The sequence below is a fragment of the Ursus americanus genome, chromosome 7 (genome assembly GCF_024610735.1).
Source record: "Ursus americanus isolate L20-20 chromosome 7, mUrsAme1.1.p, whole genome shotgun sequence".
Lineage (NCBI taxonomy): Eukaryota > Metazoa > Chordata > Mammalia > Carnivora > Ursidae > Ursus > Ursus americanus.
Genome location: NC_142133.1, coordinates 66318603 through 66346427, shown reverse-complemented (window position 1 = coordinate 66346427; position 27825 = coordinate 66318603). Strand labels below are relative to the sequence as shown.

At 45.1% G+C, this 27825-nt stretch overlaps 1 protein-coding gene across 5 annotated transcripts in view; it reads right to left on the bottom strand.

Moving 5' to 3' along the window:
* Nucleotides 1-25275: 25275 nt before the first annotated feature.
* Nucleotides 25276-27825, bottom strand: part of KIF3C (kinesin family member 3C) — a 32730-nt gene continuing 30180 nt past the window's right edge. For 2 of the 5 annotated variants that reach the window (XM_045809258.2, XM_045809257.2), the window contains exon 8: nt 25276-27741. In XM_045809258.2, the coding sequence (XP_045665214.1) occupies nt 27648-27741 (94 nt within the window). In that variant the 3' untranslated portion in view covers nt 25276-27647. The remainder of the gene's footprint in view (nt 27742-27825) is intronic. The other 3 variants (XR_015725313.1, XR_006781763.2, XR_015725315.1) reach the window with 3 other exon arrangements.

Below are 27825 nucleotides of genomic sequence, written 5' to 3'. Positions count from 1 at the left end.
ATTACTTAGGGAAAATAAAGTAAATTAGGGGTGCCTGGGTGACTCAGTTGGTTAAGCGTCTGCCTTGGGCTCAGGTCATGATCCCAGGGTTCTGGGCTCAAGCCCCGCTTTGGGCTTTCTGCTTGGTGGGGAGCCTGCTTCTCCCTCTCCCTCTGCCTGCTGCTCCCCTGCTTGTGCTCTCTCACTGACTCTCTGTCAAAGAAATAAATAAAATCTTTAAAAATAAATAAATAAATAAATAAATAAATAAATAAATAAATAAATAAATAAATAAAACAGTGGGCATCCTTGTCTTGTTCCTGATCTTAGAGGAAGAGGTTTCAGCTTTTCACCATTGAGTATGATGATCGCTCTGGACTTGTCAAATATGGTCTTTATTATGTTGAGGTGTGTTCTCTGTACACCTAGTTTGTTGACAGTTTTTATCATGAAAAAATGTTGAATTTTGTCAAATGCTTTTTTTGCATCTATTGAGATGATCATATGATTTTTATTTTTCATTTTGGTAATGTGGTGTATCACATTGATTTGCAGACAGTGAACATCCCTGGAATAAATCTCAATTATTCAAGGTGTATCACCCTTTTAATGTACTGTGGAATTTGGTTTGCTCGTTTTTTGAGTCCTCTCTCTCTCTCTCTCTCTCTTTTTTTTTTTTTTTTTTTTGATGAGCCTGGTTAGCAGTTTATCAATTTTTTTAAAGATTTTATTTATTTATTAGAGAGAGAGAAAGCTCAAGCAGGGGGAGCAGCAGGCAGGGGGAGAAGCAGGACCCTGGGATCATGACCTGAGCTGAAGGCAGATGCTTAACCAACTGAGCCATCCAGGCGTCCCAGCAGTTTATTAATTTTATTGATCTTTTCAGAGAACCAGCTCCTGGTTTCATTGTTCTATGGTTTGCTTTTTTTTTTTTTTTTTTTTTTTTTTTTTAAGGATGTTTGCATTCAAGTTTATCAGGGACATTGGCCTGTAATTTTCTTTTCTTGTAGTATGCTTGTCTGGCTTAGTATCAGGGTAATACTAGCCTCATAAAATGAGTTTGGAAGTGTTTCCTCTCTATTCGAGAACTTGGAAAGAATTGGTGTTAATTCTTCCCAATGTTGGGTAGAATTCACCAGTGAACCCACCTAGTCCTGGACTTTTCTTTGTTGGGAGGTTTTCCTTTTGGTTTTGTTGTTGTTGTTGTTTTGTTTTGTTTTTAAAGATTTTATTTATTTACTTGACAGAGAGAGAAAGTACAAGCAGGGGGAGAGGCAGGGAGAGGGAGAAGCAGGCTACCTGCTGAGCAGAGAGCTGATGCAAGGCTCAAGGCTGGATCCCAATGACCTGAGCCAAAGGCAGAGGCTTAACCAACTGAGCCACCCAGGTGCCCCATGTTGGGAGGTTTTTGATTACTGATTCAATTTCCTTGCTAGTAATCATTCTGCTCAGATTTCTGTTTCTTCATGATTCAATCTTGGGAAGTTGTGTGTTATAGAAATTCGTCCATTTCTTCTAGGTTTTCCAATTAGTTGGCATACAGTTGTTCATAATAATCTCTTACAACTCTTCAAATTTCTGTGGTATCGGTTGTAATATCTCCTCTTTCATTTGTAATTTTATTTGAGTCCTCTCTCTTTTTCTTGATTAGTCTAGCTAAAGGTTTGTCTATTTTGTTTATCTTTTAAAAAAAAGTCTCTTAGTTTCATTAACCTTTTCTATTGTCTTTTAGTCTCTGTTTCATTTACTTTTGCTCTAATCTTTGTTATTTTGTTCCTTCTACTAACTTTGGGCTTCATTTGTTCTTTTTTTTTTTCTAGTTCATTGAGATATAAAATTAGGTTCTCTATTGGAGAGCTTTCCTTTTTTCTTAATGTAGGAGTTAATTGCTATAAACTTCCCTCTTAGAACTGCTTTTGCTGCGTTCTGTAAGTCTTGATATATTATATTTCCATTTTAATTTGTCTCAAAGATGGTTTTTTCTTTCTCTTTTGCCTTCTTTGACCCATTGATTGTTCTGGAGCATGTTGTTTAATTTCTGCATACTTGCGAAGCTTCCAGTTTTCTTCTTGTAAGTGATTTCTAGTTTCATACCCTTGTGGTCAGAAAAGATGCTTGACAAGATTTCAAGCTTCTTAAATTTATTAAGATTTGTTTTGTGACCTAACATATGATCTATCCATGTGCTCTTGAGAAGAATGTGTATTCTGCTGCTGCTGCTGTTCTATAAATGTCTGTTAAGTCCATCTGGTCTAGCGTATCATTTAAGTCCAATGTTTCTTAATCGATTTTCTGTCTGGATGATCTATCCTTTTTTGCAGGTGGGATATTGAAGTTCCCTACTATTGTATTGCTGTCTATTTCTCCATTCAGTGTTAATATTTGCTTTATATATTTAGGTGCTTCCATGTTGTGTGGTAAATATTTACAAATATTACAACCTCTTGATGAATTAATCCCTTTACCATTATATAATGATTCTCTTTGTCTCTTGTTCCGGGCTTTGGCTTAAAGTCTATTTTGGGTGATGTAAGTATAGCTTACCTCTGCTTTCTTTTGGTTTCCATTTGCATACAATATCTTTTTCCGTCCCTTGACTTTCAGTCCATTTGTGCACTTAAAGCTGAAGTGAGTCTCTTCTAGACAGCATATAATTGGGTTTTACTTTTTTATCCTTTCAGCCACTCTATATCTTTTGACTGGGGAAGGAAAAAAACCATTTTTGAAGTTACTTCTGTCCATATGTTAAAGTTGTTTTTTTGTTTTTTGTTTTTTTTTTTAATTTCCCAGAGACCACACAAGCAAGGGGAGCGGCAGGCAGAGGAAGAAGCAGGCTCCCTGCTAATGCGACACGGGACTCATCCCAGGACCCTGGGATCATGACCTGAGCGGAAGGCAGCCACCCAGGCGTCCCATACTTCTGTCCATATGTGAAAAAGATACCCAGGTACTCGTTTTTCTGCCTTACGTTTCAGTTTGGTAAATTAGGTAAATAATGCACATGTATTATTTATATCATTATATCAGAATACATTGCAATTAACTTAAATAAATACCCCAGCTTGGTAGAATTTATCCAATTCTGTCTAATGACAATCCAAAGAGAATTTCCTTTTTAAGAGACTTCTTCCTGTAGCTTCACAGATAGTAGGACCAACATTAGTTCCAGAGGGAAATAGATTGAGCAATTGTTATAAAAATGCAATATTAGATAAACAGTGCAGTCTGAATGTGCCAGAGAACAGGGACTGTTAGCTCTGCTCTCATTAACTGTGCCCTCACCACGGACTTCAGCTTTAACCAGCTGGCCATCTCAAACATGCTTGCCTTGAGTTAGGTCATGACCAGGAGGCACGCTGTAGGTGTTTCAAGTCCTCACCTCTGACCCTACATCAGTCAGTAGCAGTTGCTGCATAGGAGAAGAGGTGCTAGGCTCAGACTGGGCCGGAATTCCCATGCCTGCGTACTTCTACCTATCAGAAGTTGGGCAAGCCACTGAACCTTTTTAAGCCTATGTTCTCTCTACAAGGATTATTCTGAGTCTGAATGAGGTGTAACATGTAAAGCACCCAAAATAGTGTCTGGTACATTGGAAGCTATCCATAATGTTGGCTATTATATCTTATATATTATATCCGACCAGAAAATATTATATCCGACCTTCTCAACTCTTCTTCCCTCCTGCAAAACTTATAAATAACTGGCTGTTCCCATTTCTCTACTAAGCATCAAGATTTAGCTTACTTGCTGGCAGGGCCAGCAGGAGCCTAGAGGAAAGGAATCTTTGAATGTCTGCTATATATGTGGCAATTTATAGGAAGATACAAAGATTGAGGAACTTCTCAAGAAACATTATTTTAGGGGCGCCTGGGTGGCTCAGTCGTTAAGCGTCTGCCTTCGGCTCGGGGTGTGATCCTGGAGTTCCGGGATTGAGCCCCACTTTGGGCTCTTCTGCTGGGAGCCTGCTTCGTCCTCTCCCACTCCCCCTGCCTGTGTTCCCTTTCTCGCTGGCTGTCTCTCTCTCTCTGTCAAATAAATAAATAAAATCTTAAAAAAAAAAAAAAGAAAGAAAGAAACATTATTTTAGGGGCATCTGGGTGGATCTGTCGGTTGAGTTTCCAGCTCTTGATTTCAGTTCAGGTCATGATCTCAGGGTCCTGAGATTGAGCCCCAAGTTGGGCTCCATGCTGAGCACAAAGTCGGCTTGTCCCTCTCTGCCCCTCCACGTGTAGTCTCTCTTTCTCTATCTAAAATAAATAGGTAAAATCTTTTTTAAAAATTTTAAAAAAAGAAACCTTTTTTTAGGGACAATTTCTGCCAGCTGGTAATATGATCTTTGAAATACGCAATCCAATTCAATTAAACAGGTTAATTTAGTATATTTCAACCATGAGCCAAATACTGAGGACCAGAAATGAGTGCAAGCCCGCAAACAGGGAGGACAGGGCCTGAGTCTGTCATGTTTATTATATTTGCAGTGCCCAGAATAGCACCTTGTAACAGGAAGTGCTCAATACATTTTTATTGAATGAATAAGTAGATAAAGGAATGAATAAACAAGACACTGTCCCTACTCCCAAATAGCTCATATTAAAATAAGAAAGACCGGGGCACCTGGGTGGCTCAGTCAGTTAAGTGTCTGCCTGGGGCTCAGGTCATGTGATCCCAGGGTCCTGGAATGGAGCTGTATCTGCGTTGGGGGGGGGGGGTCCTTGCTCAGCGGGGAGCCTGTTTCTCCCTCTGCCTGCCACTCCCCCTGCTTGTGCGCTCTCTATGTGTCAAATAAAATCTTTTAAAAAAATAATAAAATAAGAAAGACCTTTTTTTTTCATAAAGAGTTTATTTATTTATTTGACAGAGAGAGAGGCAGTAAGAGAGGGAACACAAGCAGGGGGAGTGGGAGAGAGAGAAGCAGGCTAACCGCTGAGCAGGGAGCCCGATGCACACCTCAATCCCAATCACGACCTGAGCCGAAGGCGGACGCTTAATGTCTGAGCTTCCCAGGCACCCTAAGAAAGACCTACTAACAAATCCCATACATTGCTATACATGCAATCATAAACGTACATACAAGATCCTAAAGTGACACGGAAGAGTATGTGATAAACTCTACGGATCTTAGGGCAAGGGAGGGTATCCAGCAAGTCTCCATGGAGGAATGGCAACCAGTGAGAAAGTGGACAGGGCAGGGAGAGTGAATGAGACCGGAAGCAAGGAGACCAGTTAGGAGAGTCTTGTAATACTTCAGGGGGCATTATGTCCTAACTTGCAGTCCAGGGGAGGGGTCCATTAGCTTAGACTAAAGTACATCTTTATTTTCACTAACCTTAAACTTACGACTTTGTCACGAACAGGAGTCACAGATATTTCCATGTTATATTGCAGTTGAGATACCCAGGAATACTTTTACGTTGATCACAACTTGAGTATTATTAGAACGGCCACTGCATCTTATTTGATGCATTAATAATGAAGCACATGTATCAGTAGAACATAAATTTGCTTTTCTAATAAGCTAATCACTATTTTTCAATATAAATGTTTTTCTTTGTCATCCCATGTATTTTATTTACACATTTGAAGAGATTCTGAGAAGGGGTCTACAGGCTTCCACAAACTGCCTAAGGAATCCATAGTAAAAACAAATGAAAACAAAAATAGGGGGTAGTTAAGAATCCCTGCTCCAGAGTCAGACCAAGCGAATGAATTCCTGGCTCCACCACGTACTAGTGTGTAACTTTAGGCAAATTTTCAAAATCTTTTTGGGCCTCAGTTTCCTCATGTGGAAAATGGGTGTAATAGTGATAGTATCTATTTCATAAGGTGTTGTAAAAATAAAATAAATACACATTGAAAACTGAAAATAATGTCAGGTATATGATAAACATTTAAATATCATAACCTGTCTGGATCTTGGTTTCTGAAGAAAATCCAGTGAATAATCCCTTAAATCCAGCATTCCTTGAGGCTATAAACTACTTGTGAAGATTCTCCTGAATGCTAGTTAAAATAACAACGAAAAGAGTCCTCATTTTCTTTTTCTTTTTTTTTTTTAAAGGTTTTATTTATTTATTTGACAGAGAGAGAGACAGCCAGCGAGAGAGGGAACACAAGCAGGGGGAGTGGGAGAGGAAGAAGCAGGCTCCCAGTGGAAGAGCCTGAAGCCTGACGTGGGGCTCGATCCCAGAACGCTGGGATCATGCCCTGAGCCCAAGGCAGATGCTTAACGACTGAACCACCCAGGCGCCCCCTTTTTTTTTTTTTTAAGTGAGCTCTATGCCCAATATGGGGCTTGAACTTACAACCCGGAGATCAAGAGTTGTATACTCTACTGACTGGGCCAGCCAGGTGCCCTAAAAGGGTCCTCATTTTCTCTCCTTCACCTTTTATTAGGCATTTTTTTGGAAAAGATTTTATTTATTTATTTGATAGAAAGAGCACAGGCAGGGGGAGCAGCAGGCAGAGGGAGAGGGAGAAGCAGGCTCCCTACTGAGGAGCTCCATGCGGGGCTGGACCCCAGGAATCTGGGATCATGACCTGAGCCGAAGGCAGCTGCTTAACCAACTGAGCCACCCAGGCGCCCCTCTATTAGTCATTTCGAGGATCGATGAAATGTCAACACAAGTTTCCCATTTTCTGCAAACAACTGAAAAGGCAACCTCCTGAGAATTTAGGCTGACATATAAGCAAAGATTTAGAGTTGACAGGTCCCCACAGAAAGTATCTTGTTCCAGGTTTTCTAAGGCACAAATCTCAATGCTACTGACAGGCATGAACTAGCTCACTTCATGGGTATGAGAGCCCAGCTTCAACTGTGTTGTACTGCAGGTGGTCAAAGGCTCAGAGATGCAGGAAGCAGGAAGGAAGGCAGAGGAATTGGAGGCCAGCCAGGAACAAGCTGGGAATAGCCGGGCTGCACTGCTCCTTAGTTACCATGGGCTTTGTCCAGCCAGATGTCCTCAGCATCTCCTTGGTTTTCTGCCTGAGGAATTTGACTATTCATTCTGAAGTTATCTTAAATGCTGTCCACATTCACCAATGCTCCTCGGAGGCCAAATACATTTTTAAATGTTCGTCCTAACAAGAGATTGTTTACATAGATGGGGACACAGCCTGGACCTAAGTAGATTTAGGTTCAAGTCCCAACTTTGTCATTTACCCAAGTGAACATAAGCAGTTTATTTAGAATCTGTAATCTTCAGCTTCCTCATCTGCCCAAAATTCGGGTAATTTACTCAGTAGATATTCATTTCTGAGTCCCTATTATGTGACAGGCTCACATCTGGATGTTGCGAGTACAGAACAAAACCATGTAGGAAAGCTTCGTTTAAGTGAAGACCCAGGAGAAATAAAGAGATAAGACAGTACTGGATGTTGATAAATTCTTGGAAGACAAACAAGCAAGATGATGTGCAAGACAGTGACTAAGTTGGAGCATCTTTGGATTACAAGGAAAGCCTCTCCGAGAATTTGACATTTGAGCTGAGACAGGAGAGGAGAAAGACAAGAGGGAACTAGCCTTGTGAAGATGAGGGTGTGGAGCATTCCAATTAGAGGGAAAGAGACTTTTGAAAGCCCTGAGGCAGAAGAAAGAGTTTGGTGTGTCCTTGGAATGTAAAGAAGACCTAGAAGGGAGTGAGGTGGAGAGAGGTCTGGGGAGAGATGGGAGAGGTAGGCAGGACTGAGGAAGTGGAGGACGATGTGAGCGCTTTGAGAAGAGATGAGAATGTGTGAAATACTCGTTCAGGAGAATGGGGGAGAGAACATACTGGAGAAGTGTAGTAGGGTTGCTTGGCAGCATTGAGACTCCTTTTGAGATGTGTGGTCATGCATTTCAACTAGAACTAGTTGGCATAGTGGATGTTGCTCTGAGGATGAGATCAAGTGAATGGAAGTTTTTGACACGTGGTAGATGCTCAAAAACATTCACTAGCTATTATGAGGGAGAAAACGTTAAGATGGAGAAAACTAAACCAACTCATTTATTTTTTGCCACCATTTGCAATTCAGAGGAGTGGTAAATAATATACTATGTATTTTGATCCTTGGGTTCAGACTAAATTTTTCTTCTAATTTTTTTTGCATCTGGATATTCTAAACCTGCGTGTTTTTGATACCCAATGCAAAATGCTGTGATTTTTGCTTTTGTGGTCTTAATAAACTGGAAGTGAATTTCTTTCATCAGTCTCTTGTAGAACCACTTCCTTATATTCCAAGTCCAGGAACACAGCTCATGTCAGTATATGCACAAAATTTGCTTCTCTTTATCTTTTTTTTTTTTTTAAGATTTATTTATTTATTTGACAGAGATAGAGACAGCCAGCAAGAGAGGGAACACAAGCAGGGGGAGTGGGAGAGGAAGAAGCAGGCTCATAGCGGAAGAGCCTGATGTGGGGCTCGATCCCATAACGCTGGGATCACACCCTGAGCTGAAGGCAGACGCTTAACGACTGCGCCACCCAGGCGCCCCTTCTCTTTATCTATTTGCATGTTCAGACAAAAGAAAGATTTCTTCTGGTAACTTTCCAAGATGTTTTGAAATGTTCGTTCACAACATTTGATACCTGGGAACAGCTCTGCAACTGAGGATATCGCATCTATTGCAACCTTAAATATCATCTCCTCTGCAATGGCAGAAATGGAGAAAATCACACCTGAGATTTTCTGTAATTTCATCTCACTGATGAGATCTGTTTTTGACAAATCCCTTTTTAAAACTCCTTAAGGTTTAGATGTCCTGATATGGGAAAAGCTGATATGGATGAATTAGATTTGAACAGGAAGGGACATGGAGTGGGTGGGGACCTCAAGGACAGAGGCTGAAAGACAGGGAGGTGCTGAGAGGTGAGAAGAACGGTGGGTTGGTAGGAGGCTAGTGAGGAGTCCAGCCAGGGTGAGTAAGTGGGCTCGCCCACTAGGAAGCAGGGAGCAATGGAGAGGAATCTGAGAGCAGGCAAAATGTGGGATTCTAGGCATGCAGGCTCAGAACAGGCTGTGAGAACTCCAGCTCTTAGATAAGTCGGAAGGAATGAAGGAGACACCCCCCCACCGTCGCAGTTTTGGACAGCCCCCACCTTTGTGTTCTGCAAACTCTTCCCCGAGCTGGTGCTGTCTCCCGGAGGTATCATCCTCTCCAGTATCTGCAGTTCCTCAAAGAAACCTCCTCGTCTCCACCTCCCACCCCCACTCCACATACAAGTTGGAGAAGAAGAGCTACTGAGGTTGTAGGAAATGCGGCTGGTTCCGTCACATCCGCCCAAGAAGCAGTGTTCCTGTATATGCTGACAGCTCCTTCCTGCGAACATGTGGGACTCCCAGCCTGAGAGTTTTCCCTAATCGCTAGAGCACGCTTGACTCATGAGCGGGGCAGACCAGAAAAGCCAGGGTTTAATGTCCCCAGAGCAACCATCCAACAACGATTGACTGGAGCTCGACTAGAAACACGTGCTTCCGTCCCCTCTTGCTGTGTGACACACCACTCCAAAACCAGTGGCTTAAGACAACGATTTGTTATTTCTCATGATTCTGTGGGTGGACTCAGTGGTTCCTCTTCTGGTTTTGCCGGGGCTCACTCACGTAGCTGCGTTCAACTGTGGTTAGCTGGGCGGAAAGGTCCAACCTGGGATCGCTTACATGCCTCGCAATTCGCTTTGGCTGTTGGCTTGGAACACTTCCGTATTCCTCCACATGGCCTTTCTTCTTTACTGGGCTACACCAGCTTCTGTACACAGAGTTCTCAGCATTGAGGAGGGCAGAGGCTGAAGCCGCCAGGCACCTTGAGGGGTAGGCTCTGTCGCAGGCACAGCATCACTTCTGCCATTTTTATTGGTCAAAGCAAGTCACAAGATCATGCCAGAGTCAAGGGGCAATGGCTCCTAGACACCTAGGAACAGGAAAGATGGGCAGAAAATAGGGGCCTTGCTTAACTTACATAACAACAAAAAAGATCAAGAATGAATGTGAAAGAGATACATTCTGCCTAGGGTGAGCCCCCCCACCCCCACAAGGAGTCACACTCTTGTATAATCCCATCTTCTCAAGAACCTACACCTTGCTTCTAGCCAATAGAGTATAGTAAAGGTGATGGGAGAGTCACTTCCTCAATTAGGTTATGTTATGAAAGACACCATCTTAGTCAACGGCCCTGAGATGCTGGCCTTGAATAAGGAAGCGGCTAAGAGGTGAACTACCTGGAAGAGACAGGGCCATGTGTCAAGAGCGCTCGCTTTGTCCTACAACTGAAAGAAACCGAATTGCATGAATAAAGACTTCACCTTGGAAGAGTGCTCCAAAGTCCAGAAGGGAGCGCCATCCAGAAAGGAAATAGCCCACCTGACACTTTGATTACAGCCTTGTGAGACCTTAGGGGGAGGAACCAGCTAAGCCATATCTAGACTTCTGACCCATGGAAACCGTGAGTACAATAGGGTGTGTTCCAAGCTGCTAAGTTTGTGGTAACTTGTTATGCAGCGACATAAAATTATACGAGTGAGTAGAAAGCTGAGGTCAGCCACTATGATGGAAAATCATCAACCCTCACCCAGTTTCCAGATCTGGAGCCCATCAGTTGAAGGGGATGCCAAGTCCCCTTGAGGAAGGACCCTACAATGCCGCAACAATTATATACAGTAGTGATGCCATTATTCCTTCCACAGGGGGACTGGCCATTTATTAGAATAACTGAACAATGGGGAAAAGGGAGTATCCTGACCTTTCAAGAGTTATGAGTTGACACGGATAACAGGTAACTCAAAACACCAGTGTGGTTCAGAGCACTTGGTTCTCAGGCAAGGGCTCCATAACCAAACATTCAAACAGATTCCTCAAGGATGGAGACAAGCAACGAAGACCAGCGAAGACCAGACTGCGGGTGAGGGAGACCAGAATGAGTGGTAGAGGAGGGAGATGTTGGACATCAGGACAGCTGTAGGACTCGTGCAATCACATGGAGTGAGGCTGTTCTCTGAACTCATCTCAATTACTTTTATATAAATTTTATATATCGTTGCCAGCTACCACCTTGAAGAGTCAATGACAGAACGGACTTCAGGTGGGATAGGAGTAGAGCAGAGTGGGACACGGTGTGTTTGTGCCCTGCATATTCCCTTGGCCAACACCTCTCCTCATTCTGATGGGTTTTTCCTGCCAGTACCTGCAACCCTCTGCCTGCCAGATTTCTCTGTTGGTGCCTCTTTAGCCCACATTTGGAGCAGACTGCCATGGCCGGAGTGTTCATGTACTCAGAAGCAACTCTGAACCAGTAACTGAAAGGAGGTGGTATATACACACCCCGGCTTCTTTGCTTCTCTGGGGGACCCCGCTGAGATAGGTTCTACACAGTTGGCTGGATCTCCCTCATGACTGAGCTCTGCTTGCTCGTTAACTCCTCTGCCTGGCTTCCTTTCTTCAGTTTCCTTCCTCACTGCCTGACCAGTGCTTCCTGCGATCAACTCCCCATAGATTCCTTGCACTTATGTTCGTGTCTCAGAGTCTGTTTTTGAGGACCCCAACCTCAGACAGCAATGAAATAAATTTGATAAACATGGTACATTTCAGACTCTTGGGGTGGGGAGGCCAGGGTGGGAAATTTACATAGCAAGAAGGCGTCCTCTACAACCAAGCATAGCAACATGCACGAATCTCAGAAACATAATGTGGAGTGAAGGAAGCCGGACACAGAAGAGTACATACTGTTTATTCCGTTTATGTAAAAGTGCAACAATGGGCAGGATGAGTCTGAGGCAGTGTTCATGTCCCAGGACCCTGGGATCATGACCTGAGCTGAAGGCAGCACTTAACCAACTGAGCCGCCCAGGCACCGCTGAATGCGGTCTTAAGAGGCCTTATACCTTCCACTTTCATTCTTGGCATCTTGCTGCTATGTAAGAAGTCCAACTAACCCTGGGGCGCCTGGGTGGCTCAGTCATTAAGCGTCTGCCTTCGGCTCAGGGCGTGATCCCGGAGTTCTGGGATCAAGCCCCACATCAGGCTCTTCCGCTGGGAGCCTGCTTCTTCCTGTCCCACTCCCCCTGCTTGTGTTCCCTCTCTCGCTGGCTGTCTCTATGTCTGTCAAATGAATAAATAAAATCTTTATAAAAAAAAAAAAAGTCCAACTAACCCTAAGACAACCATACAGTGAACAAGTCCAAACTGGCCACAGGGAGAAGCCAGGGGAAGCAAGGTACCCCAGCAGGCCACCCCAGCCCAGCCACTAGCTGAGTGCAGGCACATGAGTGACTCCACCCAGGACTGGGACTCCTCTGGCGGCTCACAGATGTATGAGAATCGAGTTTTCTGGTAGTCTGTTATACAGTGATCGTTGACTGAAACATGTAGGGAGGAAGTTTATTCTGGGAGTTAAAAAGTTTGAATTTGGGGCAACTGGCCGGCTCAGTCAGGGAAGTATGTGTCTCTTGATCTTGGGGTTCAGAGTTTGAGCCCCATGCTGGGTGTGGAGATTACTTAAATAAATAAAACTTAAAAATTTTTTTTGAATGCAAACCCCAGTAGTTATAGGATCTGGTGAGAAATGAAAGGAATACTGTCTGTTAACGTAGGGCCCCCTCATGAGTACTGGATGAGATAAGGCAAATCAAAATGTATTGGGCCACCTGGCTGGCTCATTCAGAAGAGCATGTGACTCTCGATCTCCCCATCATGAGTTCAAGCCCCATGTTGGATGTAGAGATTAGTCAAAACAATAAACTTTAAAAATGTCTTGTGGGGCACCTGGGTGGCTCAGCCAGTTAAGTGGCCAACTCTTGGTTTCAGCTCAGGACATGATCTCAGGGTCATGGGATCGAGCCCCATGTGGGGCTCTGTGCTCAGCATGGAGTCTGCTTAAGATTCTCTCTCCCTCTCCCTCTCCCCCCTCTCCATGCTCACTCTGTCTCTCTCTCAAATAAGTAAATAAGATCTTTTTTAAAAAAGTCAATTGTAGGGGCGCCTGGGTGGCACAGCGGTTGGGCGTCTGCCTTCGGCTCAGGGCGTGATCCCGGCGTTATGGGATCGAGCCCCACATCAGGCTCTTCCGCTATGAGCCTGCTTCTTCCTCTCCCACTCCCCCTGCTTGTGTTCCCTCTCTCGCTGGCTGTCTCTATCTCTGTCGAATAAATAAATAAAATCTTTAAAAAAAACAAAAGTCAATTGTAAATGTCACGATACGACATGAATTTAAGACACTATTAGCATAAAGTTATTAATAATTATAGTCTGCTAAGTGCACAATGTATGTTCCCTCTTATAAATTTTAGTATCAAAGAAATACTCTCCAATAGTGATATTTCTAATCTCTGTAGTGTTTAAGGAAGTTGTGTTTAGAGAACCTACCCTGATGTCTCTCCAACTGGCCAAGAGAGGGTCATCTGGTCTACCTATAAAGTAGTTCAGCCCTGTCTGGGTGTTCCAATTTTCCAGGGAGGCTTCTTTCAGAGAGAAGTGGGGGTTATATTTTATATCCACCTCCTCCCAAAATCTTTTTAAATTTTGCCTAAATGGTATATCCTAGGCCCATACTATTTTAAAGCAAACTCCAGATATCACATCATTTCATCCAGAAATGTTTCAATATGTATCTCCAAAAATAAGGACTCATTTACAACATAACCACAAATCATTAACATACTTTAAAAATAAGTAATTCCATGGGGCTCCTGGGTGGCTCAGTTGGTTGAGTGTCTTTCTACCTTCTGCTCAGGTCATGATCACAGGGTACTGGGATTGAGCCGGGCATCGGGCTCCCTGCTTGGTGGGGAGTCTGCTACTTCCTATCTCTATCAAATAAATTTTAAAAAATTAATAATTCCATAATCTCATTAACTAGCCAGTCAGTATTCAAATTTCCCTAAATGTGTGTGTGTGTGTGTGTGTGTATATATTTTAACAAATCAGTCATTTCTGTTCACTGTGTTTGAACCCTGCCTGCCCCTTTTCATCTCTGCTTTTACACTTACCTCCTCTGCTTAGACTGTGCTTCCTTTCTCACCTCCTGAGCAAGACACAGCCTTCCAAATCTGTTCAAATATCACCTCCTTCAGAAATCTTTCCCTGGCAAAACTAGGCAGTTGGTCACTCCTACGGCACTGACACTGGTCTGTGTACACACCTGTCTCTCCCCAGATTGTGACTTCCTTGAAGACATGAACTTTATTCTCTGAGTCTTTGTAACCCTGGTATCTAGAGTGGTGCCTGGCCCGTAGTATTTGCTTCAAGCCAGCATGTTATTTCTCAGGCCAGGCTCCCAAGGCCCTTCCATTGTTCTTGGTGTTGATCTAACCTTTCCTAAAGTTCAATGTCTTCTGCAAAGATAGGGTTTTTCCTCCCTGATCTGGACTGGGTGTTGACTTGGTGTTTGCAGTCGGAGAGCTTTTAGAAAGCACTGGAGACAGGATTAATTGGTTTAGAGCCCCACCCCCCATTTTATTTATTTATTTATTTATTTATTTATTTATTTATTTATTTATTTATTTATTTATTTATTTTTAAGATTCCAAGATTGATACAAAGCAGAAAGACTGAGGGAAGACAAAGCCACTTTGTCAATCAGCAGCCTGCTCCGGGTCGAATCCTCTAAGAGCTCTACAGAACTGGAAAGAAAAAGATATTATCCTTCCCCTCTAATTGAATACCATTTACAAATCTACAGACCTTCTGGCTCTCTCAGAAGGACCTTGAACACACTTGAAGTTTCCAAACTGTAACTAATAACACTTTGAACCACAGTTTTCAAGTGTTTCTTTAATCTCAGAACCCCTTCTTCGTGTTTTTCTAGCCTGCAAGATCAGTATGCTATGCAGATAAAAGCGCTAGTGGAAAGGTGACCAGCAGACCCCGAGAACCCTCCCCCCTCTCTGCTGTGTCTCTCCCACGTGGCCCCTGAGGCAGAACGCAATGCACCAGATCCAGCATTCATTCAATCTGTCACCATTCAACAATTTATTTTATCGAGTGTGTGCTGTGAGTTCAGTGCTGGTAGCACTGCGCAGGACAAGAGAGATGGGCTGCTATTTTCTTGGAGTCTGCATTCTAGGCGGGGCACAGGGGAGAGAAGCAATACTTAGTGTAAGGCAGTGGTTCTCAAACTTCATTTTTCACCAGAATCACCTGGAGAGTTTGTTAAAATGCAGATCTCTGGCCCCGACCTGCAGAAGGTCTGATGCTCTGATGTAGTAGGCCTGGAGTAGGGCCTGAGAATATGCAATTCAAATAAATTCCCAGGGGATGCTAAAACTGCTGGTCCCGGGTCCACACTTTGCGAACTGAGGTCAATAATCAAATGCTAAATTACCTTCAGATAATGGTTAACTGTTACGTTTTTAGAAAATATAAAAGGGGAAGGGAGTGGAACATGATCTGGTTGGGGGGGCCACTTTAGATGGCTGACCAGGGCCCGCCTCTCTGAGGTGATATTTGATTGAGATCTGAATGATGGAAAGGAGCCAGCCACTTAAAAATCTGGAGTGTGGGCAATTCCAGGAAAAAGACAGCAAGTGCAAAGGCCCCGAGCAGGGAACAAGCAGAGCCTATTTGAGGAACAAAATAGGACTTTAAAAATGCCAGTGTAGCTGCAGGATGTTTTGAAGAAGGTAGAGGGATACAAGACGGTCCTAAAAGCGGACAGGATTTTCTGAAGTGCCGCATAAAGCCATTGGAGACTTCGAAGCAGAGGATGAGTGTGACCTCCTTTTGCATTTTAAATACAACCTGTTTGCTGTGAAATGCCTCTTTAGCTACTGTGGGGATGGTGTACCATGGGGGAGGGGCAGGAGGGGACAGCAAGGCCGAGCTGACAGACCGGTTAGGAGGCTCATGATGGGGACAGGGGAAATGGTGAGAAATGGTGAGCTATAGGCTGTCGGAACAACCCATCACACTGCTTGGTTCCTTGTAAGCATCAGCAGATAGTCACCAAACGAATGAGAGAATGCAGCTCCCTTCCCTTCTGAAATGACACAATGATAACCCTTCATTGGTGAAATGAAGAATTCTGCAAATCATCATTCCCCAAACTGGGTTCCATTGCCTACTTGGTCACAGGGATTTTGTAGAGCTGGGGGTGGGGGCGGGGGTGCGCATTAGTTGAAATCTTTTTGGCTCTCCTCTGCCCCTTCACTCTCTAGCTCTCTTTTAAAATATTTCACTACTACCCTCCCCCCTTTTGCCGGATAGAATGCAAGTTTCCAACACCTCGCTGAGAATCATTTTCCCTTTGTAAAGCAAATTGAGAGGGGGCGGCCTGGGAGCTCTGCGATTCCCCCGGGAGGTGTAAGGCGTTGGTTGGTCTCTGGGGACTCTGGTTGCTGGGAGAGGCTGGGAGTGATGAGCACCATCTTCCCTGCTGCACTGAGGGCAAAATCAATTTATTCCTCCAAGTCATTTCACTGAGCTGTTTTTATTACCGTTTCCACTGCATCTGATCCTGCTAGAACAAAATGCAATCAAAATATGGATTTAATTGACAAGGGGAAAGGGCCACGAGCAACTGTAAATTGTCAGTACTGTGGCAGACGACAGCCCTGATCTCTGCAAGAACAAAGATGAGTCAGGCAGCTTTTGCAGATTAAGGAGAGCTGTCAAATTGCACTACGGAGGAAGCTGAGGTGTGGGGGGAATCATCTGCAACACAAGTCACTCCTTCAGATGCTGGCAAAACTTTTAGAATTCCCAGTTCAAACAATTCCATCGTTTTAGACTGAGCTATTGTTTTAGCATTCAGTTTCAAAAGTTAAATAATAATAATAATAAAAGGAAAAAGCCTAGTTTTCCTTGTAGCGGTGACATTGAAATTCTTGCACCAGTCACAAGGATTCAAAGGTCAGCTTTAACTTCCTTTAGCTCCCAGCACCCTGGAGCTGCGTGAGCACAAAGGGCTTCCCGCTGAGCTCCCTCTTGTCTCCCACCGAGTCCTTGCCTCCCGGGCGTCGTCCTTTCCAGATCCTGGGCATTCTGGATGAGGCCCCTGGAGAGCTTTCTCACACCTTTCTTTTTTTCTCTTTCCTGCAAACCCATTTCTCTCTCTCTCTAACGTCTCTTAACCAGGCAGATACAAACGCAACAAGTTGCAGAACTTTAGTAGGGTTTTTAAAAATATATTTAACTATTAGTTCTATGTTCTCAGTTCCTCATTAAAAATGTACGTAAGAAAAAAAAATGTACGTAAGATGTGTTAGCATTCTTTCTCAAAAATAGGAAAAAAATCTGTTTTGTTTTTATTTTTTCAATTTATTTTTGTTTTGTTTTTAAATTACGAGTTTATCCCCTGTGGGCCACTGACCAGAGAGAGAGAAAGAGAGAGAAAGAGAGAGAGGGAGGGAGGAAGGAAGGGAGGGAGGGAGGAAGGGAGGGAGGGAGGAAGGGAGGGAGGGAGGGAGGGAGGGAGGGAGGGAAGAATCTCTATGAACTTAGATTCCTTTTTGTGGGGGTCTCCTAATTGTGTCATCAGACTTTATGCCTATTTTTATTTTTATTAAGATTTGATTTATCTGTCAGAGAGAGAGCACAAGCAGGGGGAGCAGCAGGCAGTGGGAGAGGGAGAAGCAGGCTCCCCCGCTGAGCAAGGAACAGACTGAGGGACCTGGGATCCTGAGCTGAGCTGAAGGCAGACGCCCAATGGACTGAGCCACCCAGGCGCCCCTATGCCTATTTTTAAATAAAGATGTTGTTTCATCATCTACAGTGCAGGGTTGGCACTAGCTCAGGAAAGGGAGGTCCCACAGACTGGGCATCACAAGTGAACGTTTGCGTGAATATGTGGCTCTCGAAATTGTTCATCCTCTCCTTTGGAGAGAGACCGAACAGATGGCTGGGTGAGGAAGCATGTGTTCAAAGGGCACCGTGGAAAGGAGAGCGCTAGCCAAACAGAACACACGTTCCACGCAGTACCACATGTGTAGCCCAGGTGCCTAACCCGTGTGGGAGCGCAGGAGGGCCTGCGCATGCGCGCCGCTCAGCCCCGCCACAGGCTCAGCCGCACCGCGGGAGGAGCTCCGCCGGCGGGAATGCGGCCTGTGAACCAGGCGCCTTCCCAGACTGGGTTGCGCAGCTCTTAGCTACCCCGTCTCTATAGTCCCCCAAATACATAGATCGGAATAGTAAAATTACTTATCTAGGTATTGTTTAATTTCCTGTGTATATGTGTGCGTGTATGTGTATGTTTATTTATTTATTTCACATTTTCTAACTTGGCATCTATTGCTCTTAAATTTTAAGAACTAGTTTCTGGTGCACCTGGCTGGCTCCGTTGGAAGAGCATGCGACTCTGGGTCCTGGGGTCGTGAGTTTGAGCCCCACATTGGGTGTAGAGATTACTAGGAAAATAAATAAACTTAGAAAAAAAATTGTTTCACATTAAGAATTTTTTCCATGGGGATACTTGCCTATTCATGTTTTCTTTATCCAGAGGAGAGCCGGCTTTGGGATGGAGGTTGGGGAGGTGAAGTGCCATGGAGGGGACAGCAGAAAAACCAGGGGGCTAAGGTAGCCAAGGGGAATGTGAGGCTTTCTAACTTGAAGCCCTTGCCTTAAAAGCTCTGCGCTGTGGCTGCAGGGACTGAGGTAAATTTACTCGGAAGCTGCTGAAGCTTAAACCCCAGGACACCCCTGCTTGCAGGGCCCAGTGAGGGGCTTTAACAATGTATTTATATGGTCATATATTCCTTAAAAAATTCTCAAAGATATATTAGGGGCGCCTGAGTGGCTCAGGCGGGTAAGGGTCTGAACTTCAGCTCAGGTTATGATCTTGGGGTCCTGGGATCCAGCCCCGTGCTCAGCGGGGAGTCTACTTCTCCCTCTTCCTCTGCCCCTCCCCTGCTCTTGCTCTCTTTTGCTCTTTCTCTCTCTCTCTCAATAAATAAAATCTTAAAAAAAAAAAAAAGATACTGTAACTGCAGTTACTTAAAACCACTGTCTTTCCACTCCCACTTCCTTCATACCCTCATGGCATGGCTGCAGCATTTTTGAGATCTAACTAAAGAGAAGTTGAGTTGGAGACAAATTTAGTCTGGTTTAGCGGGATGTATTTCTGTGGTTCACAGTCACTTGCGTGTATAGATACATTATGGCTCGCTGACCTAGTGCAGGAAGGGCTGCCGGGAATATGTCTGTCATCCACTCTGCCAGCTCACCTGGTGGCAAAACGTGAAGACGCCAGGCCAGACGTTACAAAAGGATAATGAAGAGTCGTGCAGTGCCTGGCACCAGACGTTGGTGGGTAGTGAAGGAGAGACAAGGCTGACATTTACAGAGAAGAGCTAGTCTGCAGAAATTTCTTCCAACTATCAGATGTGCAAAACCGTGTAACTGGATGGTTTGGTTCTCTGCAATGCCTGATCAAACTGGAAATTCCCTCTCGTTAGGAATATACATGACACAGTGTATGTAACCATAAGCCTAAAATTCATTGTATTTCCTCTTTTTGATGGAAATTGTGCACAAGAGAATTTATCAGGATTCTTGTGTTTACAGGCACAATCTTGTAGCCATACTAAAAGAGCTAGTACATCTGTGGGTATGTTGCGTGTTTTCTGCATCCCCACGGATACTGACATGTGAAAATAATACCAGAAGTTCATATGAAGCCATCACAGTTAGAACATTGTCAACAAACTGGTTAATAAGCATTATTATTTCAAATGGTGTTTAAGATTAGTTACTGCACACACACACAACTCAGGATGCCCTGAAATCTTAGAGCTCATAGATGAAAAACAAATTTGATAGAGGTTTTCCCAATTTTAACCATAATTCTAAGAATTTACATGGCATTACCAATAAAGAGTTGAAGCTGAAAGAAGCTTCTAAACTCTCAATAACAAAAAGACTGAATTATTTTTCTATTTTTTGGCTAGAAAACATTACAAAATTGCTGTCAAAGACAGAGGCATCCAAAAAATGCACAGTAGAGAAATTCAGGGCAAAAGGTTTTAGAGATGGCCGTCAGGTATTTAAATAATACCAATATTGTATTATTTTTCTGAATTTTGCAAGGTGGTATTTTTCAGCTCTTAAACTATGTCGTATGTTTTGGTTTATTTTCTCATTCTAAACAAATACTTTGATATTTAATTTTGTTTCATAATATTTGTCCTTTTTCTTAATAAGGGCTCTCCTCCCCTCTCCCCAAAATTGTATAAGGTCCAAATCCTGCAAACCTTGTCTCTGCTATTCCTGGCAGAGACACATCTGGACTTTGCAGAGGCCATCATGAAAAGCCCAAAGAATACAGGGCAGGGGCTCCTGGCTGGCTCAGTTGGTGGAGCATGCGACTCTTGATCTCAGGGTTGTGAGTTCGAGCCCCACACTGGGTGTAGAGATTACTTAAAAATAAAATCTTAAAAGAAAAAAAAAAAAGAACACACAGCATACCCTGCGAGCGGGAACAGGGCCAATACATGCAGTAGTAAGTACCATAATAAAATCCCTGATAATCAGCCACTTAGAATAAAGACACAAATTTCCACCTTGAAGGTAGGTGTGGCAAAGTTCTGGCCAATAGGATTATGCAAATTCCAGGCTCCCATAAAGGAACAGGGCATGCCCTCTACCTCTTTTTTCCCTTCCAGTGACTGGAATGCAGGTGTGGTGGTGAGTGTCTCGGCCATGTGGACAAGGACAACACTCTAAAGATGTTGAACCAAGAATATGCAAGGAGTATTGGTCTCTAATCTCATGGAACAGCCTGATCAGTCCCCAAACTAGCCTTGGTCCACTTAGACCCATAATATTATGTGAAGGAGTAATACATTTTCTGTCTTGTTTAAGCCCCAATTATTGTGGATTGCCATTAGGCAGCTAGTCTTAAACCCTAACTGATACAACCATAATAATAACATAGGGTTCTTTATTCTTTATAAAATTCTGAAGTGTCTCTTATTATCAGTAACTGCTGGTGAGCGGGTGGGGTAGGGGAAGGTCATCACTTTGACCCTTTCTATGAGGATCCTGAGGCCCAGGATGTTGACTGACTTGCCTGGAGCATACAGGAGAGGGTCTCTGATAAAGCTACCTCACCAGCGGGGACGAGTGCCAGACGGAAACTGATGGGTGCACTTTGGGCATCAGTGTGGGTGATGAGCGTGCTGGCTTTTTGCTCTTTTTTTTTTTTTAAAGATTGTATTTGTCTGTTTGTCAGAGAGAGAGAGAGCAGGCAGAGGGAGAACCAGGCAAAGGAAGAAGCAGGCTCCCCACTGAGCACGAGGCTGATGCTGGACTCGATGCCAGGCCTGTGGAATCATGACCTGAACCGGAGGCAGACGTTTAACCGACTGAGACACTCAGGCGTCCCCTGGCTTTTTGCTCTTAATATTCACACCTGACTGTTCTATTTGTAAACCCCTAGAGCAGGGGCAGCTCACATTTTTCTTTTCTCATCTTCCTGTACTTTTCGAAATTTGCTGCTGCACATGGAAAGGAATGTAAAATCAGGGAGGGTTCCTGCTGCAAATAGAATATGTCTCTCCCCTCGTCCCTCTTTATTCCCTCCTTTCCTTATCGATTGAGTTAAAAAGCCACCAGGCATGGCTGTGCAGCGAAGGGGGTCTGGCAAAGTTCGGCACCCACGAGAGGAGGACAACTGAGCATGGTGGCAGTCCTCTGGGGGTCAAGAAATTGGCCACGCACAAGGGAATTGGGCAAATAAGTAAATACACTGGGGTTAATGGAAGCCAGGTGTCTCATCTGTCAGGGAAAGGACTTTATATTATGAAAAAATGGGAACACCAAAACGAACCCTGAGAGGTTGGGTTGAAAGTGGAGGAGTTGGGGGCGCCTGGGTGGCTCAGTCGGCTGAACAGTGGACTCTGGATCTCCGCTCAGGTCTTGATCTCACAGTGATGAGTTCAAGCCCTGCATGGAGCCTACTTAAAAAAAAAAAAAATCTTAAAAAAACAAAAAAGAGTCTATGTGTGTTCTTAGTACAATCTTGCAACTGTTCTGTGAGTTTCAAATTATTTAAAAAATAAAAATAAAATCAACACACAACAGAAAACATAAACAGTGAGCTAGATTAGTAAATCCTTATGCCTTCCAGGCCCATCTCACCTGCTAACCATTTGTGTGACTTTGGGAAATCACTTTCCTTTTCTGGGTCTACTTTTGCTTGTTGCCAAGTAGGAGCTTCAGATGTGAACACATAATCACTTTGGTTTTCTAGCCCAAAGAAGGTAGCACACTACCCCTCCCTCTGCCCAGTTGTTTAGAAAAAATGATACATGACTGAGTACAGGGGCTCCACAGGCTCTGAGGGGTGCTTTGTGCCCTCCTCTTCTACCATCCTCGAGCGTGGTCCTGGTGTCTACACAGGCCCAGGGCCCCAGCGCTGGCAGGTGTTGAAAGGCTGGCCCACTGTGAGCTTGGCTTGGAATTGCAAATGGTTGCAATGGAGATTCTCACACTTTAGTGAGTATTCACTGCAATCACCTGGAGCTGCTCATTTCAAATGCAAATTCCTGGCAAATCCCCCTAATACTAGCTTAAATCTGTAGGGATTTGTCTGCCACCATTATTATTCTTTTTTTTTTTTTTTTTTTAAGATTTTAAGTAATCTCTACACCCAATGTGGGGCTTGGACTTAGAACCCCGGGATCAAGTGTGGCAAGCTTCACTCCACTGACTGAGCCAGCAAGGTGCCCCTGTCTGCCGTCATTATAAATCCGGAGGTGGACAGACCCAGGCTGGTACAGCAGCACAAACTTTATCAGGAACTTGGTTCTCCACATCTTCCGCTCCATCAACCCTCACATGTTGTGCTTGATGCCTCAGGGTTGAAATATGGCCGCTGCTCCTTGAACAAGCCTGACGTACTCCCACCCACGAAGTTTGCATTTGCTTTTCCTCTCCTGGAGTCCCCTTCTGCACCTCCAGAAATCTGCTCAAATGTCACCTTCTTAGTAAAGGCTTTAAAACTGCAACTCCTTCCGTCCCACCCCAACCATCTGGGAACTCCCCGTCTCCCTTCTCTGCTTTATTTTTCTCAACCACACTATCACCATCTGACATGCAATGTGTTTTTCTTGTTCAGTGTCTTTTTCTCCCCACCCTAGAGTGTAAGCACCAGCGGGGGAGGGGTGGGGGGGCAGGGGCTTCTGTTTATTCTATTCACTGCTATATTCCCAGCACTTAGAACAATGCCTGGAATGAATGTATGAGTAACAGGTGCTCAATAAATAGTTGTTCAAAGAGAGAATGCATTTCCAGGAGGTACATGTGACTTTTAGGAAGGAAGAAGAAAGGGGAAGAGGAAACAGATTTCCAGAAATTCCTAACGACTTCCATTTATGTCTGCTTAGCCAAAACCATATCACATGGCCACCTGTTGCTGCAGGAGAGTCTAGGAATATGAATATTTTTACTTGGGTACACGGCTCTCCTTGCACAATTTTTGTAAATAAGGAAGAAAAGAAGAACAGATATTGGAAAGGCAGCCTATAGTGTCTCCCCCATGGATCTGTCCTCGACTTAATGAAGTGGAATCTCTGAGGGTGTTAATTTTGACGCACGTGAGCCTTGGACCATGTTGTAAGAAAACTAATCAGCATAATAGGATGAGCCTAGAACGACCTTTCTTAAGCCACTGTGGGTCACAGATGCGCTGGTCATGGACGGCTGTTACGTTGGCCGAGCGGAACACACTCCATCCCCACTGCTACCCCCACCATCTTTCTTGAGAAAATCTTCACCTCCACCCCTCCTCCCTACACATGGTTACAGCAGTAGAACTTCTGGAGGTCTTGGTCAGATACCATGTTTCCACCCACCTGACCCAAAGCACCGTATTAGAGTCACGTTCCCATGAATTTGGCCCTGGGACTGAGATTCAAGTTTCTCCGGACGACGGGACAGTGTCAACAGAGAGCTGCTGCTGGTAGATGGATTGTCTGAACCACGAACTGAAGCAGCCGAGGAAAGAGCGCGAACCGCACACAGAAAGAAGTTTGGTGACCTAGAGAGGGTCTTTGTGGTGTTGGAGTCCCCGGTACTCCATGATTCCCGAGGACTGGTTCTGTCCTTGCCCTTGGGGTCCATGGCACGCTTTTCTGTGTCCTCATTTCATTCAGGCCATCTTAAATGCGTCTTTAGTTGTGGCCAAGCGTTATGACTAACACACACCCCTGCCCGGCCTTGGAGGAAGTGAAACCTGGCAGCTTCTTTATCAACAAACAGTTAACAAAAGACCCAGGCACCAAGGGAGAGCTCCGGCTTTTCTGGGAAGCTCTAGAAAACCACCTGTGTCAGCCATACAGGTGGCCCCACTGCTAACAGGAGAAATGAGTGGCTTTAAAATAGGACCTTGGTTTTTATTTCCCACCACTGCGCTTCCGTCCCCGGCCTTCACTCCTTATAAAACACACGGGGTGCCTATCCGTTTTCCTGAGGTGCGGCTGGGCTCGAGGGGTGGCAGAGAAGGAAAAAAAGCACAGGCTTTAGAGTGTGGAAATCCAGCCTCGTCGCTAACCACGCCTTTAGCCCAGTTAGTTAATTTTCCTAAATCTCGTCTGTAAACCGGTGACAACGCCTTCCACGTGGGACGATGAAGTGAGTGTGCACGGCACGTCCCTAACACAACACCTGGCAGATCTCCATCAGCAGAGCCACTCCAGCGCTGGCCCTGGGGGCGGGCGCAGTGCACGCAGGCCGGGGGCCCCTCCAGAAGCATCCTCCCTGCCAGACCAACTGGCTCAGGACACCAGGCCAACCCCAGCGCTTCCCTGGGAGTCAGGAGCTTTCTGTTTGTGTGTGTGTGTTAGCAGCGAGTACTTTTCATTTCCCATGAGACCTCCATGCTACAGGGAACCAATAGCCAGAACCCAGAGGAAGGGAAAGAAGCCCTGGGAAGAGACCCCAATGGGATGTTAGTCTTTTGAACAATTGTAATTCAGCGCCCACCACATGCCAGGCACATCTATGTGCTTTTCGCTCATGACTACCCGCTCTCATCTCTCCTGGCCGATCCGTGGAGGAGCAAAGCTGTGAAATGATATCGACAGTTAATCGGACATCTAGGCTGTTCTGACATCCGCTACTAGCTCAGGGTGAACTGGGTGGGGCCGTTCGCCCAGAACACGAACAGCTGTTGCCCACGGCTCTGGCACAGACTTCAGGCTAGAGCCTCGGACCTGCCTCCCAGCCCTACTGGGCAGACGGGTCCCTTTTAAGCAGCCCATTCTCCCCCAAGGTCCTGATAGCCGCAGCTGAGCTCCGAATACCCTCCACCCCCCTTGGAAAGACAAGGAAGAGAGAGAAAGGAGAAAGTGCATGAGACAGTGTAAGTAAGAACAGAGGGAAGAGAAGGTAGGCGACCAATTCTGTGACGATACTCATTCCTTTATTATCGACTGTGTTAATTTGAACAGGGCTGGGCTGCAGGCTGCCGGCAGCGGCGAGCTGCAGGTGCATTTCAGCTCAACAGAGAGGCCTCATCTGAAGCCAAGGAGACAGAGGGTAATGTTCTTTTATATATATTTATATATTACATATGTCCCCGTATAGTCATATGTATAGAGTGACAAGAATGGGCCACTGCAGTAACTGTTATCCTAAATAAAGACCATAGCAACAGACATGGAAATTTGGTCCTTATCAAGGCCTTCACTTTGTCAGTCAAATGTTTGATACATCAAAAGGGAAAGGAGAGAGACAGAGAGACTGAGATCCAACCACCCCGGTGGCCCTGTTCCCAGCATAGCGTACACCGAGTGCAGAGTGTCCCCAGCGCATAGAGCGGAGGTAAACACACACACACACAAACACACACACACATACACATTTACACAAAGCCGCAGGCAGGAGCTCCTCCTCCGACACACCTCGGGCCCAGCCCGCAGACTGGGGGTGGTGAAACTGGGTATTTTGTGCTATAAGACTGTGAGGGTCAAGTGACCAGATGATGCAGAGTCGATGTGTCCAAGTGATGAATGGGGGTGATACGTGCGGTTTCATCCACAAACAAGAAAGGTCAGTGGGAGAGGCTGCTCGATGTGGGCATGAAGTCCCCCGAGGCCCAGGCCACCTGGGGGATTTCTACACATAATTCCTGTCCCAGACACAGCCAAACCTCTGATCTGAATCCTGAGTCTCAAATAATCTCTTGGGCTCCGATGAAGAACGGTACTTCCTTGAAGGACAGGAGCAAATGGCAATTGAGTTGTCCAACCATCTAGTCCAGTAACTACGGCAGAAATGATAGCATCATTGAATTAAACCAAACCGTAGCTTGGTCCTTAGAGCAGAACTTGAACTGTGCAAGAAGGACTCACCTCCTGATGGAAAGAGAAGAACCAGGTAATCAGCCCCCACCCCCGCCCCCACCTCCCACTCACCAAATTCAAGCAGCTTTGTCAATTTCATGCTTTTCTACAATGACTAAAATCCTTGTATTTCTGGAAACCAGAGATTGCCACTATTAGGGCATTTTGAGATCTTAAATCACTTGTTTCTTTCATGATTACCTCTTCACTCCTCTACCAAAATACACACTTAAAAAGTAAATCAATGAAAATTAGTTTCTTTCTTTTGGTAGAAATTTACTTATTACTTGAGATACCTGGAGATATCTTAGGATGTCACAAAAGGAGGTGGGGAGTACTTCCCTAGGGACCAATTTGCACAATTCTGAAGAAGGGATCCATTTTCAACAAAACAGTGCTCAACAAACGTGATGCAGAAGCAAAGCTGGCAGATTGTGCCCGGCTCTCTGTCTCCTGTGCTAAGTGAAGGGGGAAGCAACAGGTTCCAATACCTTTGTGTAGCCAGGGGGAGAATGACATTGATTCCCCCACTATGACCTGGGATCCAGGCAGCTGCAGAGGAAAGTGACCACAGCAGGAAGGAGCAGCTTCTCAAAAATGGGGAGTTGGCTTGATCGCTTGTTGATCCAAGTTACTTCTCCAAGGGGACAGAAACGAAGGGACTCAGAGAAGGGACTTCCTTTGATGACTGTCCATGTTGTCTCCACGACTGTTTCATTTTCTGCAGGTCCCGAAGAGGCAGCAACCGGCTGGTTCACAATTCCCATCCAAAGGTTGGGAAGGTGGCCAGGAAGCCGAGTTTGGTAAGCCATGAGTTCTTGCCAAAGCCGAAGAGCATGAGCTGTGTCGGTGAGGTCATGTAAGTCCTTGAAAAGGAGCCCAAGAGGCCACAAGAGGTTGTCTGAGGTCCAGAAAGTGAAGTGCAGGGCTCTTTTCGCCGGGAGCATAGGCCCAACACTGCCAGGACGTCTCTGGTCCTTTGTGGACATCTAGCATTTTTCTAGTCCCAGAAAGTGCTTAGGAACTGCTCACCGTCAGCATAGGAGGGGATGGATTATGGAGCGAGACAGGTAGAAAAAGTACTCTCTTCTCAGGCACTGGCTACCTTCCCTTGTGGGAGCAGCTGACGGGAGGAGCTTGAGGTCTGACATGGGGAGGGTCTAAAGTCAGAAGGAAAGGAGGCTATGCAGTGACCACGGCAGGCTCAGGCGAGGGCGTCTCCCCCCACAACCGAGCTCCACAAATAAATAACATTAATTAAATAAAGGAGGCTAAGAAGAGCAGGCCGAGGCATGGTCTGCCAGATTCTCACCCCCTCACACACACGCACATGCACACACACGCACGCACACTGAGTGTTGGTGAGATGATCCAGGGTTGGCTCCCCGTCCCAGGGGGCTCTTGGACGGGCAGCCTGATGGAGGGTTGTCACTCGTGGTCAAGCACTGTTGTGGGGCGCAGAGCAGCGGAGGCCAGTGAGGCATGTGGGGTAGATGGTGGAGGCCGCTGCGGACTCTGGCACCTGCGGAGGGTAGGGGTGAGGTGGGTGAATGCGGAGGTTGGGAAACAGCAGGAAACAGAAAAGTGAGGACTTGCCTTTCCCTCA